Source organism: Pongo abelii, chromosome 15 (assembly GCF_028885655.2).
Source record: "Pongo abelii isolate AG06213 chromosome 15, NHGRI_mPonAbe1-v2.0_pri, whole genome shotgun sequence".
NCBI lineage: Eukaryota > Metazoa > Chordata > Mammalia > Primates > Hominidae > Pongo > Pongo abelii.
The window spans coordinates 79,042,998-79,056,059 of NC_072000.2; the positions used below are offsets into that span (position 1 = coordinate 79,042,998).

General features: G+C 40.0%; 1 protein-coding gene across 3 annotated transcripts in view; it reads left to right on the plus strand.

Moving 5' to 3' along the window:
* Window positions 1–13,062, plus strand: part of YLPM1 (YLP motif containing 1) — a 75,589-nt gene that overhangs the window by 28,862 nt on the left and 33,665 nt on the right. For 2 of the 3 annotated variants that reach the window (XR_010137073.1, XM_024231466.3), the window contains exons 5-6: window positions 5,462–7,579; window positions 10,437–10,557. Coding sequence is in view for 2 of the 3 variants with exons in the window: in XM_024231466.3 (XP_024087234.2) it covers window positions 5,462–7,579; window positions 10,437–10,557 (2,239 nt within the window). In the remaining variant the exon portion in view is untranslated. The remainder of the gene's footprint in view (window positions 1–5,461; window positions 7,580–10,436; window positions 10,558–13,062) is intronic. The other variant, XM_024231467.3, reaches the window with a different exon arrangement.

Consider the following 13,062-nt stretch of genomic DNA (forward strand, 5'->3'; position numbering starts at 1 on the left):
TTTCCTTCTGTAAATATATACTCTCCATCCTTAGCATTGTGATGTATATACTTTGACAAGTTTCTGGTCACCTTCTTTCCCCTTTGCCCATTATAGCTCTGCCAAGCCTTCACTACTTCACATAGACCATCTACTCTAGTGCTGCTTTCTCAATCTTAGCAAACATTTTTATTTTGCATTATATTTATAATTTAGCTTCCTGCCTTACAGGAAATCAAGTCTACCTATCAAGCCCAGTAAAACATCTCACTTCTAACCCTTAGCTTTACTTAGCATGCTCATGATCTTGTAGTCTCAGGAGAAGCGGCCCTTCTGATGAGGGCTAACCCTCTCTCTGTGCCCTTTAAAGAGATACAGTTTACATTTTTATCAAAGTGATTCATATGCATGGTTTAAAAAAATTGGGCCAAATGGCCACCCACTGCTCCATGCCCCCCAAATGTTTTTTCCAATGGCATCCTCTTTCAATTATTTAGCTGTTTCTTTTGGTCGCCATCTTCATAGCACTAAATAATTATGTTGCTCTTTTCACGACTTACACACTTACACATTTTAGATATTACATATTTATTTAACTGTCCTGAAAAATAAAGTTTTCGTTCTTCCTCAACACTCTGCCATATGGGTGTTAACTGCAGCATTCCCCTTGCCGACCCTCCAGAATGTGATTTGCTGTTTATCGAATCTCATGACTTCCTGTTAGCCTTCAGTACTTCCATTTCCTGGAGTGCATGCTCAAGTAACTTGCTAAGGAAGTGTGGGTGAGGGGTAAATTTTCTGAGTCGTCCTGTATCTGACAATGTCTTTATTCTAATCTCACACTTGCTTGCTAATTTGGATATAAAATTTGATGTTGAAGATAATTATTCCTCAAGGTTTTAGGATCATTGTTCTATTTTGTTCTGTCACATTGTGTAGGTGTTATACTGTTCTGATTCTTTTCCTGTTTTGGTGACCTCCTCTCTCCCAAACTTAAAAAATCTCTGGTGCTCTGAAATTTCAGTGTTTTTTGTTTGCTTATTTAGTTTTATTATTAATTGTACTGAGTACTCAGTATGCTGGGCCCTTTCTATCTAGAGATTGGAATCTCTTAACTCTGGGACATTTCTTTGTGCTATTTCTTCATTAATTTTTTTTCTCTCGTTTTCTGTTTCTGGAACTCTTCATTAGTAGGATTTTGGATCTGTTGGATTGATTATCTTTGTGCCTTTTATCTTGCATTTTGTTGTACTTCCTGAGATACTTTAACTTCTAGTCCTTTTATTGCATCTTTTATTTTGAGAATTGGAAATTTTTTTTTCTATGGTTCTTTTGGCGTTGATCTTTTTTATAAATAGCACATTGTTCTTGATTTATAGATGCAGTCTCTTTAAGAATCTCTCTGAGGATAACAATTTGAGTTGAAAGTTCTTTTCTGCTTTTTGCACTCTGTTTTCTCCAAATCCAGATCCTATTTATCTTTAGTTTTTCTTTCATTTTGGATGTGTTCCTCAAATATCTAGCAATCCTTGGCTGTCCATTTATGTTTAAGCATGGAAGACACTGACAAACTGATTGGGAGCTCTGTGTATATGAGAGGGGCTTCTTACCTGTCAGGTTTCTGCTTTATGTGAATAGGGTAAGGAACTGTCACTACTGCTAGGGGACTCTCAAATTCAAGGATTTAAGAGACATTCAGCCTAAGGAAAGGCTGGTTCATGGTTCCGAATATAGATTTACGTATTTTTAGCCCCAAGTTTTATTCCTTTCCTTCCCTAGTACCCCCTAGTGTCTGAGAATCCTGACCGTCTCTGAGGTTCTCTGGGCAAGCCAGCCTTCTTTTGATTTTATCCCTTTCTGCCATCAGTACTCTAAACTGGCTTCTTCCTGCTCTGTAAGTTACCACTTATATATGTTCTTTGTCTTTCAGAATGTACAAACAAGATTTTCATCTTCTGATGACCCCCTCTCTCTGTTTATTGTGGGTTTGTGTATTTTTAAGTTCCTTGCAATGAGTTTGTAAAAAGCCAACTTGGCTAGGCTAAACTCCATTTCCCAAAATTCCCTTTCTCTCTCTCTTTTTTTTTTTTTTTTGAGACGAAGTCTCACTTTGTCACCCAGGCTGGAGTGCAGTGGCACCACCTCATCTCACTGCATTCTCCACCTCTTGGGTTCAAGTGATTCTCCTGCCTCTGCCTCCCGAGTAGCTGGGATTATAGGCACACGCCACCATGCCCAGCTTAAGTTTTCTATTAGTAGAGACAGGGTTTCACCATGTTGGCCAGGCTGGTCTCGAACTCCTGACCTCAAGTGATCCACTCGCCTCCGCGTCCCAAAGTGCTGGGATTACAGGCGTGAGCCACTGTGCCTGGCAGCCTTTCCCATATGTTTCTGATTAGGTTAGGTCACAGGGAGATTTTCACACCTAACATGAGACATTTATTCCTGGACAACCAAAAACATTCTCTTTCCCCAGAAGAGCACACAAAGTCTTTTTTTTTTTTTTTTTGTCTTTAAGATAATATTAGTTCATCCTTCTCCACCTGATTCACACTCCCTCTTTCATGTTTTGTAACTTAAATACTGAAATATAAGGTTAACTCTTATTAACACATGTTAGATAATAAGGAAGAAAACAAATGAACCAAAAAATATTTGGTTAATACACACATACACACACACATATATATTTAAACACATATATATCAAATTAAGGAAGAAATATTTGTAACTATTGTAGTCCATATTTCTGCAATGGTCGTGTGGTCATAGCTGGTATATATGTTCTTCCACTACTCATTCCATATTCCCTTTGCTCTAAGTAAGTACCCCAGCCAGTTCTGATTCCTTGCCTGATGGGGTGACCCAGGCTTTCATTCTTGAAAGATATGGGCTATTAGCAGTTATTTCTGAATTACTTCTGCGATTTGCGGTTCTACAAAACCCTTTGCAGTTTTCCGTGGACTTGAATCTCAGGACATGGGAAATACTAAGAGATGTCCTAGAGGATCTCTTGCATTTCGGACACACTTCACTTCACCTGTATTGTGCAGTAGTCACTCAAATTCCTCTTGAAAGTTAGGGTCAATCATCCCCAGTGAATACAGTAAACCTCTCCATTGCCTCTTGATTTGGAACTTCACAGTAAAGTTGCGGTCTCAATTTCAGGTTAGTGGAATCATTTGTTGTGTCCCCTAGTGGATGTGTTCGTCTCTTTGAAACTAGACTTTTAGAACAACAAAGCCTGAAGTCACAGGGATAGGAAATAAATATTTTGCCAACACTGAATTTATTAGTCTTCACTGATTTCCCAAAGAAATGAAAGAAAAAGCCTCCTAGCACTCATTAAACGTCATGAAAGGCATCACTGTCTACTACTCAGTCACCTAAGCCAGAAACCTTGGAATCATCTTAAATTCTTCCCTTACAACTATCATTTTATTTCTACTGGTGACAAAATCCTATCAATTCTACCTTATTTTACATCTCTCACTTTTATCCCCTCCTCTACATTCTCATATCAGTCACTGCCTTAGACTAGGCATCACCTTCACTTATCCAAATTGTAGAGATAATCTTTAAACTTTTTGTCTCTGTCCACTATTTTTCTGCTAAAGCAATCTTTTTAAAAATCAGACTATATTTAGTGGCTCTAAGTGCTTATAAGGTAACACCAAACTCCTTAACCAGCTGAATTAATTTATCTGTTATAATCGAGATCCAAGTCAGATGGCTTTAACAAGTTAGAAGTTTATTCTCTCTTAGGACTTAGATGATGGCTCAGGAATCCAGTTCCTTCTGTTTACCTGGTCCTGGATATTTCACCACCATGTCAGAACCAGCATGAAAAAGGAAATGGAGAAGAGGAGGATGTGCCCTTTCCTTTAAGGGGACAACCCAGAAGATGTGCAAATCATTTGCACTCTCAGCTCCTTGGCCAGAACTTGGCTGCCAGTTCTAGCTGCAAGAGATACTGAGAAAGAGAGTCTTGTCTGGGGGGCCTTGTGTCTAGCTACAGGAGGCCTGTTATTGTAGATAAATGGGGAATGGGTATTGGAAGACCACCAGTAGTCTCTGCCACATGAGGCATACACAGTCTTCTGGAGAGTGATCCTCGCTTACTTCTTTACCTTATTTTTTAGTGTGCTGCTTTTCCACATTTCCCTCTTTATCAGCTCTCTTGACTCTGTTTCCCCTTTGCGTTAGCCATGCTAAACTATTTGCACTTCCAGACATGCTCTGCTGATACGCGTTTCTCCGCCTTTCCTCATCTTGCTTCCTTAGCTTGAGGTGCCCTTGCCACATACTTTCCTCATCTCCAACTCATTCTGTCAGCTTGATTTCAGAGAAGTTGTCTTTTAAGACTCAACATAAGCCTCTCCAATTCTGTTGTCCTTATTATGTACACATAGACTTGAGACATTACATCTCTTGGTACTTAGTTACACTTAGACTATCTTTATGTTTGGTGGTAAACTCTTTGAGGGCACAGATGACATTTTATTCTTGTATCTCTTGGATGTAATGTAATGCCTGACAGATAGGGGATGTGTACTTTCTTTTTACTGGATGAGCAAGTGGGTTTATAGCAAAAATAACTGCAGACTTTTTAAAATGTCAGAACCTACTCTTAAGACAGGGCTGCTGTTTCTTTCTTTCTTTTTTTTTTTTTAACTTTTGTCAATCGAAATGTTAGTGCTAGCTCTAACAATATTTATAATCATCCTATATTTTCTTGTTAGTCTTTTCATATTTAGTTTTTAGTTACAATTTAATTCCAGAAGTGCTCAGAGTTAGTTATGGAATTTGTTAATTTTTTTGTCTTTAAAATGAGCAGCCTTTTCTGTCTCCTAAGGCACAGTATTTATAATTGCTTTTTTTTTTTTTTTTTTTTTGAGACGGAGTCTCGCTCTTGTCACCCAGTCTAGAGTGCAATAGTGTGATCTCAGCTCACTGCAACCTCTGCCTCCCAGGTTCAAGTGATTCTCCTGCCTCAGCCTCCCAAGCAGCTGGGATTTACAGGCACTTGCCACCACACCTGGCTAAATTTTTGTATTTTTTTTTTTTTTTTTTTAGTAGAGATGGGGTTTCACCATGTTGGCCAGGCTGGTCTTGAACTCTTGATCTCAGGTGATCTGCCCGTCTCTGCCTCCCAAAGTGCTGGGATTACAAGTGTGAGCCACTGCGCCGGGCCTGTAATTGCTTTTTAACCGTTCAGTATATCAGTGACTTGCGGCAGGAGATGTGTTGAAGTAAATTAGATAATACTGGCATGATTTCCAAAGCCTGTCCTAAGACCTTCTGAGCACTGCCACCTTAACATACTGGTTCTAAGATATTGGTGACTCAGGATTTATTTAATGACTGAAAAGAGTCATTGTTGTAAACAAATTCTAAGGCAAGAGTGCCTTAAATATTCTTACATGGAGAATTTTTTTTTCTGCTTTACTGTCTTGAGTAATATCTTTTGTTTTACTTGTAGATTTGATGGTCCTCGAAGATTTGAGGATTTAGGGTCAAGGTGTGAAGGACCGAGACCCAAAGGGCCTCGTTTTGAAGGAAATCGCCCCGATGGGCCAAGACCCAGATATGAAGGTCACCCAGCAGAGGGCACTAAAAGCAAATGGGGAATGATTCCCCGGGGGCCAGCATCTCAATTTTATATTACCCCCAGTACATCCCTAAGTCCTCGACAGAGTGGACCACAGTGGAAAGGCCCCAAACCAGCTTTTGGACAGCAGCATCAGCAGCAACCTAAGTCACAAGCAGAACCTCTTTCAGGAAACAAAGAACCATTAGCAGACACCAGTAGTAACCAGCAGAAGAATTTTAAAATGCAATCAGCTGCATTTTCCATTGCTGCAGATGTAAAGGATGTCAAGGCGGCTCAGTCAAATGAGAATCTAAGCGACTCTCAACAAGAGCCACCTAAAAGCGAAGTCTCGGAAGGGCCCGTAGAGCCCTCTGATTGGGACCAGAATGCTCAAAGTATGGAGACTCAAATCGACAAAGCCCAAGCTGTTACTCAGCCTGTACCCCTTGCGAATAAGCCTGTACCTGCTCAATCTACTTTTCCTTCAAAAACAGGGGGGATGGAGGGAGGAACAGCAGTAGCAACATCATCATTAACAGCAGATAATGATTTTAAACCTGTGGGTATTGGTCTACCCCATTCAGAAAACAACCAAGATAAAGGCCTGCCTCGGCCAGATAATAGAGATAATAGATTAGAAGGCAATAGAGGCAGCAGCTCATCTTACAGAGGTCCTGGGCAAAGCAGAATGGAAGACACACGAGATAAAGGTCTAGTAAACAGAGGTCGCGGCCAGGCAATCAGTCGAGGCCCAGGATTGGTCAAGCAAGAAGACTTTCGGGATAAAATGATGGGTAGAAGAGAAGACAGTCGAGAGAAGATGAACAGAGGAGAAGGTAGCCGGGACAGAGGGTTGGTGAGGCCTGGAAGCAGTCGGGAGAAAGTGCCAGGTGGTCTGCAAGGGAGCCAGGACAGGGGTGGAGCTGGCAGCCGAGAAAGGGGACCACCTCGGAGGGCTGGCAGTCAGGAGAGAGGACCTCTTCGAAGGGCTGGGAGTAGAGAGAGAGTACCACCCCGAAGAGCTGGGAGCAGGGAGAGAGGACCACCTCGAGGGCCTGGCAGTCGAGAAAGGGGACTGGGAAGATCAGATTTTGGTCGTGACAGAGGTCCATTCAGACCAGAACCAGGAGATGGTGGGGAAAAAATGTATCCATATCACCGAGATGAGCCTCCTAGGGCTCCATGGAATCATGGAGAAGAGCGAGGGCATGAAGAGTTTCCATTAGATGGTAGAAATGCTCCAGTGGAACGAGAAAGACTCGATGACTGGGATAGAGAGAGATACTGGAGAGAATGTGAACGTGACTATCAAGATGATACACTAGAGCTCTATAACAGAGAGGACAGGTTCTCAGCACCACCATCTCGGTCTCATGATGGAGATAGGCGAGGCCCTTGGTGGGATGATTGGGAGAGAGACCAGGATATGGATGAGGACTACAATAGGGAAATGGACAGGGACATGGACAGGGATGTGGATCGGATTGGAAGACCTATGGATATGTATGATAGAAATTTGGATAATGAGTGGGACAGAGATTATGGGAGACCACTGGATGAACAAGAATCACAGTTTCGTGAACGGGATATTCCATCTCTTCCACCTTTACCGCCCCTCCCACCTCTTCCACCTTTGGATAGATATCGGGATGATAGATGGAGAGAAGAAAGAAATCGAGACCATGGGTATGATCGAGATTTCCGTGATAGGGGTGAGTTGAGGATTCGAGAGTATCCAGAAAGAGGAGATACATGGCGGGAAAAGCGAGATTATGTTCCTGACAGAATGGACTGGGAAAGAGAACGGTTGTCAGACAGATGGTACCCATCTGATGTGGATAGACATTCCCCCATGGCGGAACATATGCCCTCCTCACATCATTCCTCAGAAATGATGGGGTCCGATGCAAGCTTAGACTCTGACCAAGGCCTTGGAGGGGTAATGGTTCTCAGTCAGAGGCAGCATGAAATCATTTTGAAAGCTGCACAAGAACTGAAAATGCTTCGGTAAGTTGACTCCTTCAGATCCTTTCTTTTAATAAAAACCACATTCAGACTGCTCTTTTTAAAGTGATATGATATATTTGAATGGAATCATTTTACTTCAAGTTCTTATCACATACTTTTAATTTATATTTCTGGTCATTCAGTGCTGTTTTAGGGTTAGAATGGGTATTTAGGAACTGTGTTAATGATAAACTTATGCCCTAAGATGTGAAAATTGATTGCTGTCTTGGCCTTTGTAGATGTGTTGCTGGCATGCCATGCCTGTGCATGTTTCAAGTGTCAAACTTCAACTTTTCAGTGTTCTGGATTTCACAGGGTTCATGTGTAACCTTCATTTTTTCCAGTAAGCAGTTTGTTCTTTGGTATTAGATCTGATAGACTTTATATTCACTAATCATTGATAAAACTTTGGAAAGTGCTGTATTTTTCTTTGTTGAAGCGAAGAATGGTTTGCTTAGGAGCATCCTCAGATTTGTCTAACTATTGATACTTTCTTTTGGGGATGTTTTATCTTTCATTATAACTAAAAGCAGATATTTCTCCTTGAGGATGTTATTTGTTTCTACATAACCAAATGTTTTCTTTGTGAAATGGAAAATAGGATTTCTTGACTTAAAATCAACTGTGTATAGGTATCTACATAATTTTCCTCTTTTCTTGTAGTAACAACAATAACAAAAGCTAACATTTATTGCATGCTTACTCTGGGCCAGGAACTGTACTAAGTGTGTTGTGTATAATAAACTCATTTAATCCTTAAACCAGCTGTATCTTGGGATAGGAATTTAGAAATCAGTGACAGATTGAAAGCTTTTTTAAAGCAATTTTTTTGAGAAAGTCAATTAATGATTAGGTTTTGATAGATTCCAATGTATTTCTTCCATTTTTCAATTCTGGTTTACATTTGTGGATCTTAACAATAAATTATAACTTAAACTTTAGAACTAGGAAAGAAAAATATGGTGAAGAAAAGGTAATGATGAAAGACCAGATACGGCAGGTTTGTATGGTCTATAGCTAAGAGGTTTATTTTTTCCACATTACTCATGAAGAAAATGTGGAAAGCATGCTATAGAATATTTAGCTACTACACTGTTCACTTTTAAGTTATAGACACCTTTAATTTTAATTTAACACCTACCATGTAACTGGGCACTTGCTAATAATTGAGTGTATATTATGTCAGTCTATCTCAAAGGCCTGCAAAGATAAGGTAGTATTATCCCCACTTCACAAATGACACTAAAGTTCAAAGAGGTTAAGTTCACTTGGCTAGTAAGTGGCAAACCCGGCCTTTGAACTCAATCTGTCTAAAACTCTAAAATCTGTGTTATTTATGGAGAATACCAAGCTGATTGGTGTTGTTAAGCTGCCAAGGTTTCTTTCTTTTTCCTTTTGAAATTTCTTCTTAATTCATTATTGCTTTGCATGGCAATGCTGGATAAAAGGTGCTGCTGCTGCTTCATCCTTTTTTAAAGCTTTCTAGGCAACATGAACATAATTAAACAGTATATAGGGAGTGATGGATAATGTCATAGCCGAATACAAGTCATTTATGTTGTGTCAGTGTAAAGTTGTAAGGAGTATCATAAGGGATGTGATGATGGGATTTACCTGAGCAGTAAATAATCTTACGAACTTGACCCTTACTTTGTGGTCCCTCATTTGTGGACCCTCATTTGGGTCACTTTAATGTAAGGAGAAAATTATAAAAGGTCTTAAGAAGTTGTAGTGGATTTTACCCATGTTTAGGGTAGGCATTGTGAAAAAAAGTAAAAGGAATTTCATCAGTTTAAAGAAAAAACCGAAGGATTACATAATTATCTTCAGGAATATGAAATGTTGTTTTTAAAGGTATAGACTGACAATTGTTCTCACCATCTACAGCAGGGGCCATAAATTAAAATGTCCCCAAGAATCAGATAACAAAAGTGAGTGAAAGTGGGCCAAGTATAACTCTGTAGAGATGGTGAAGATTGTGACAGGTTGTTTCATCTAACATGGGCAGCCTCTACTGCACTCAGCTGATTGTTGGCATGTGGGAATGTAGGCCTGGTATTACCATATCTCTTTAAGATTTGAATTTATATATGAAATATTTTGCTTTGTAAATATGACAGCTAATTTCAAATTTTAAAAACTGATGTGAAAGCCACATTTTGAAAACCTTTTTAAGGCCATATTTGGCCCATGGGCCACCATTTTGCCACCTCTGGTCTAAAGAGTTGAAAAAAATAGGCTGGGCGTGGTGGCTTACACCTGTAATCCTAGCACTTTGGGAAGCTGAGGCAGGTGGATCATGAGGTCAGGAGTTCGAGACCAGCCTGGCCAATATAGTGAAACCCCGTCTCTACTAAAAAAAATACAAAAATTAGCCGGGCGCAGTGGTGCGTGCCTGTAGTCCCAGCTACTTGGGAGGCTGAGGCAGGAGAATCACTTGAACCCGGGAGGCAGAGGTTGTAGTGAGCTGAGATCACGCCATTGCACTCCAGCCCAGGCCACAGAGCAAGACTGTCTCAAAAAAAAAAAAAAAAAAAAAAGCCAAGAGAGCTTTTGGTTGGATTAAAGAAAAACATAACAAGTAGGTGAGATAGTAGAAAACTACTGAGGCAGGTTGTAGAATCTATTCTTGAATATCTTCAATAATTTATAATTATTTATATGTCTTAAATGACTGATGAGTTAGCTACATAAAAGCAAAAGAGGGTAATCCCGGAGCTGCCCATGTATGGCCACTGCAGAGAATTTTAGGACAAGGTTTTTTAAGGTCTCTTCTTTTTAATTAAATATTAATTGTAGTCACTTAGGAATGGAATAAGCATTCTTTATGTACTATGTCAATTTTATTTGTTTGCAGGGAACAGAAAGAACAGCTTCAAAAGATGAAAGACTTTGGGTCTGAGCCACAGATGACTGACCATCTACCACCTCAGGAATCAAGATTGCAGAATACATCTTCAAGACCTGGAATGTATCCGGTATGAGAGAATGTGTGCTCAGAAAATGAAATGGTTTCTACTTTGTATGTATGTTTGATTTTTTTAAAAAATTGAATAAATAACAAATTTCCTCTATAAAATGTAAATTTTGGAAACTTAAAAGTTTATGGTAATTGAACTTTGAACACCTTAAAAGCATGTTCAAAAGTGTGGCAGAGATGCTCCTTTTCCCCAGATTTTGATAAGTACACCAAGTACACCTGAACTACATAGCTTCTGTTCACAAAATGGTGGAATTTTTCTAATAATTTTTATGTTAAAATAGTCCTGTTGTCTGGGCATAGTGGCTCACTCCTGTAATTCCAGCACTTTGGGAGGCTAAGGCGAGAGGATTGCTTGAGCCCAGGAGTTTGACACCAGCCTTCGCAAGATGGTGAGACCCCCATCTCTACCAAAAAAAAAAGAAGTCCTGTTTTCCATCTAGGCAGGGCTAGATGTGGGCCTCGTGATGCTTCCTACCTCTTCAGGCTACTAGTCCTTCAGATGGGGAAATGTCATACCCCAGTACATACCTCAGAACAGTTCAGGCAGTATGAAAAGGGGTGTTTATGTTAAAGACTTGAGTAATTAAGTTCTCCTTTTTTTTCCAAGAGCATGCCAGGACTTCTTTTATTTTTGTTATTTTACCTTTAAGCCAGTAATGGGCTTTTCAAATGTTTAAAATGTTATCTTGCAAGTAGTTTTATGATAATATAATGAAGAAAACAGCTCTACTGAACCTCTACTGAACCATTTCATCAAATTAACACTTTTAATTTCTCAGTGTTGCCTTCCATCCTGGTCTAATACTTAACAGTAAGACATAGTTGTTGACATCAGTGACCACCATGGTGTTGTTGACTCCCCAGATCGGATCTCCTGACCTTTGTATGCATCTACCTGTCTGCAGGGTTTCTGTCTGTGGGTGTGACTCCTGTCAAATGCAGTATATTCAAAATGGGGCTCATTATCATACCCCATTAAATTATCTTTTTTCCTCACCATCACCTAGTCACCCTAACTTGAAACCTGAAAATCAACCCTCCGTCTTGCTCCATCTTGCTGATTTGTCCTACCCTGCTGCTGATTGATTTTACCTCCTTTGAATCAAATTCTCAAGTATAATTACACCCATTTTAAGCCTATAGTTCGAGTTTTGACTGATGTATACCAAAAGATAAAAAAATTCTCGGCCAGGCGCGGTGGCTCACACCTGTAATCCCAGCACTTTAGGAGGCCAAGGCGGGCAGATCACTTGAGGTCGGGAGTTTGAGATGAGCCTGACCAACTTGGAGAAAGCCCGTCTCTACTAAAAGTACAAAATTAGCCGGGCGTGGTGGCGCGGTGGCGCATGCCTGTAATCCCAGCTACTAAGGAGGCCGAGGCAGGAGAATCACTTGAACCTGGGAGGTGGAGGTTGCGGTGAGCCGACATGGCGCTGTTGCACTCCAGCCTGGGCAACAAGCGAAACTCCATCTCAAAAAACAAAACAAAACAAAATTCTCATCATCCTAAAAAGTTCTCTCATGCCCTTTTGTAGTTGGGATTACCCCTATACTCCACTTCAGGCAGTGCTGATGTGATCTGTGGCCAGATGGACATTTTAAAACAAAGCTCACCATGTGGCTACCTGGCTTTAAAACTTTTCAGTGTTCTCCCATGCCTTCAGGATGAAATTTAGAATTTCTTGCATGACTTTCTTGTTCTTCCTGAGCTGGCCTGACCTTTGCTGACCATTGCTTGCTACTCCACTCTCTGATGCTTCATTTTCCCTCCACATAGAGCTACTTAACAATTTTGTGAATGTGCTAGATTCTTTTACTTCTTCATTCCTTTGCATATGCATGTTGTTCTCTAAGCCTAGAGTCTTTTCTTTGCCTTCCCATCCCCTCCTGCAACTGGCTAATGTTTGTTTATCTTTTAGAACTCAGCTCTGCTATTTTCTCTTCCACCTATGTAGGGCAATTACCCTCGTACATACCCTGTAACATATCTTGTACTAGTCTCTGTTGTCATCTTTATCATGTTGCATTTTGATTGTCTGTTTTCTTGTCTGTCTTTCCTTCTAAATTGAGTCCATAAGATAAGAACTATATCTATCTTTCATCTTTGTGTGTCTTAGTAAATAGAAGCGCTAGATTGTACATCCACATTTCTGCTTTATTTGCTTAACAAATCATAATCATCTTTCCATATTGTTATATGCTATATTATTTTTTGATTTACAATAATTTATTGAATTAATTCAATTTCTGTTGAAATTTGTTTCTAATCTTTCACTGTTAATATTACCCTAATGAATGTCTTTCTATTGGGTTCTTATTTTAGATAACTCCTTTTCTTTTTTTCTTTTTCTTTTTTTTTTTTGAAATGGAATCTCACTCTGTTGCCCAGGCTGGAGTGCAGTGGCATGATTTCAGCTCACTGAAACCTCCGCCTCTTGGGTTTAAGCGATTCTCCTGCCTCAGCCTCCCAAGTAGCTGGGATTACAGGTGCCTGGCACCA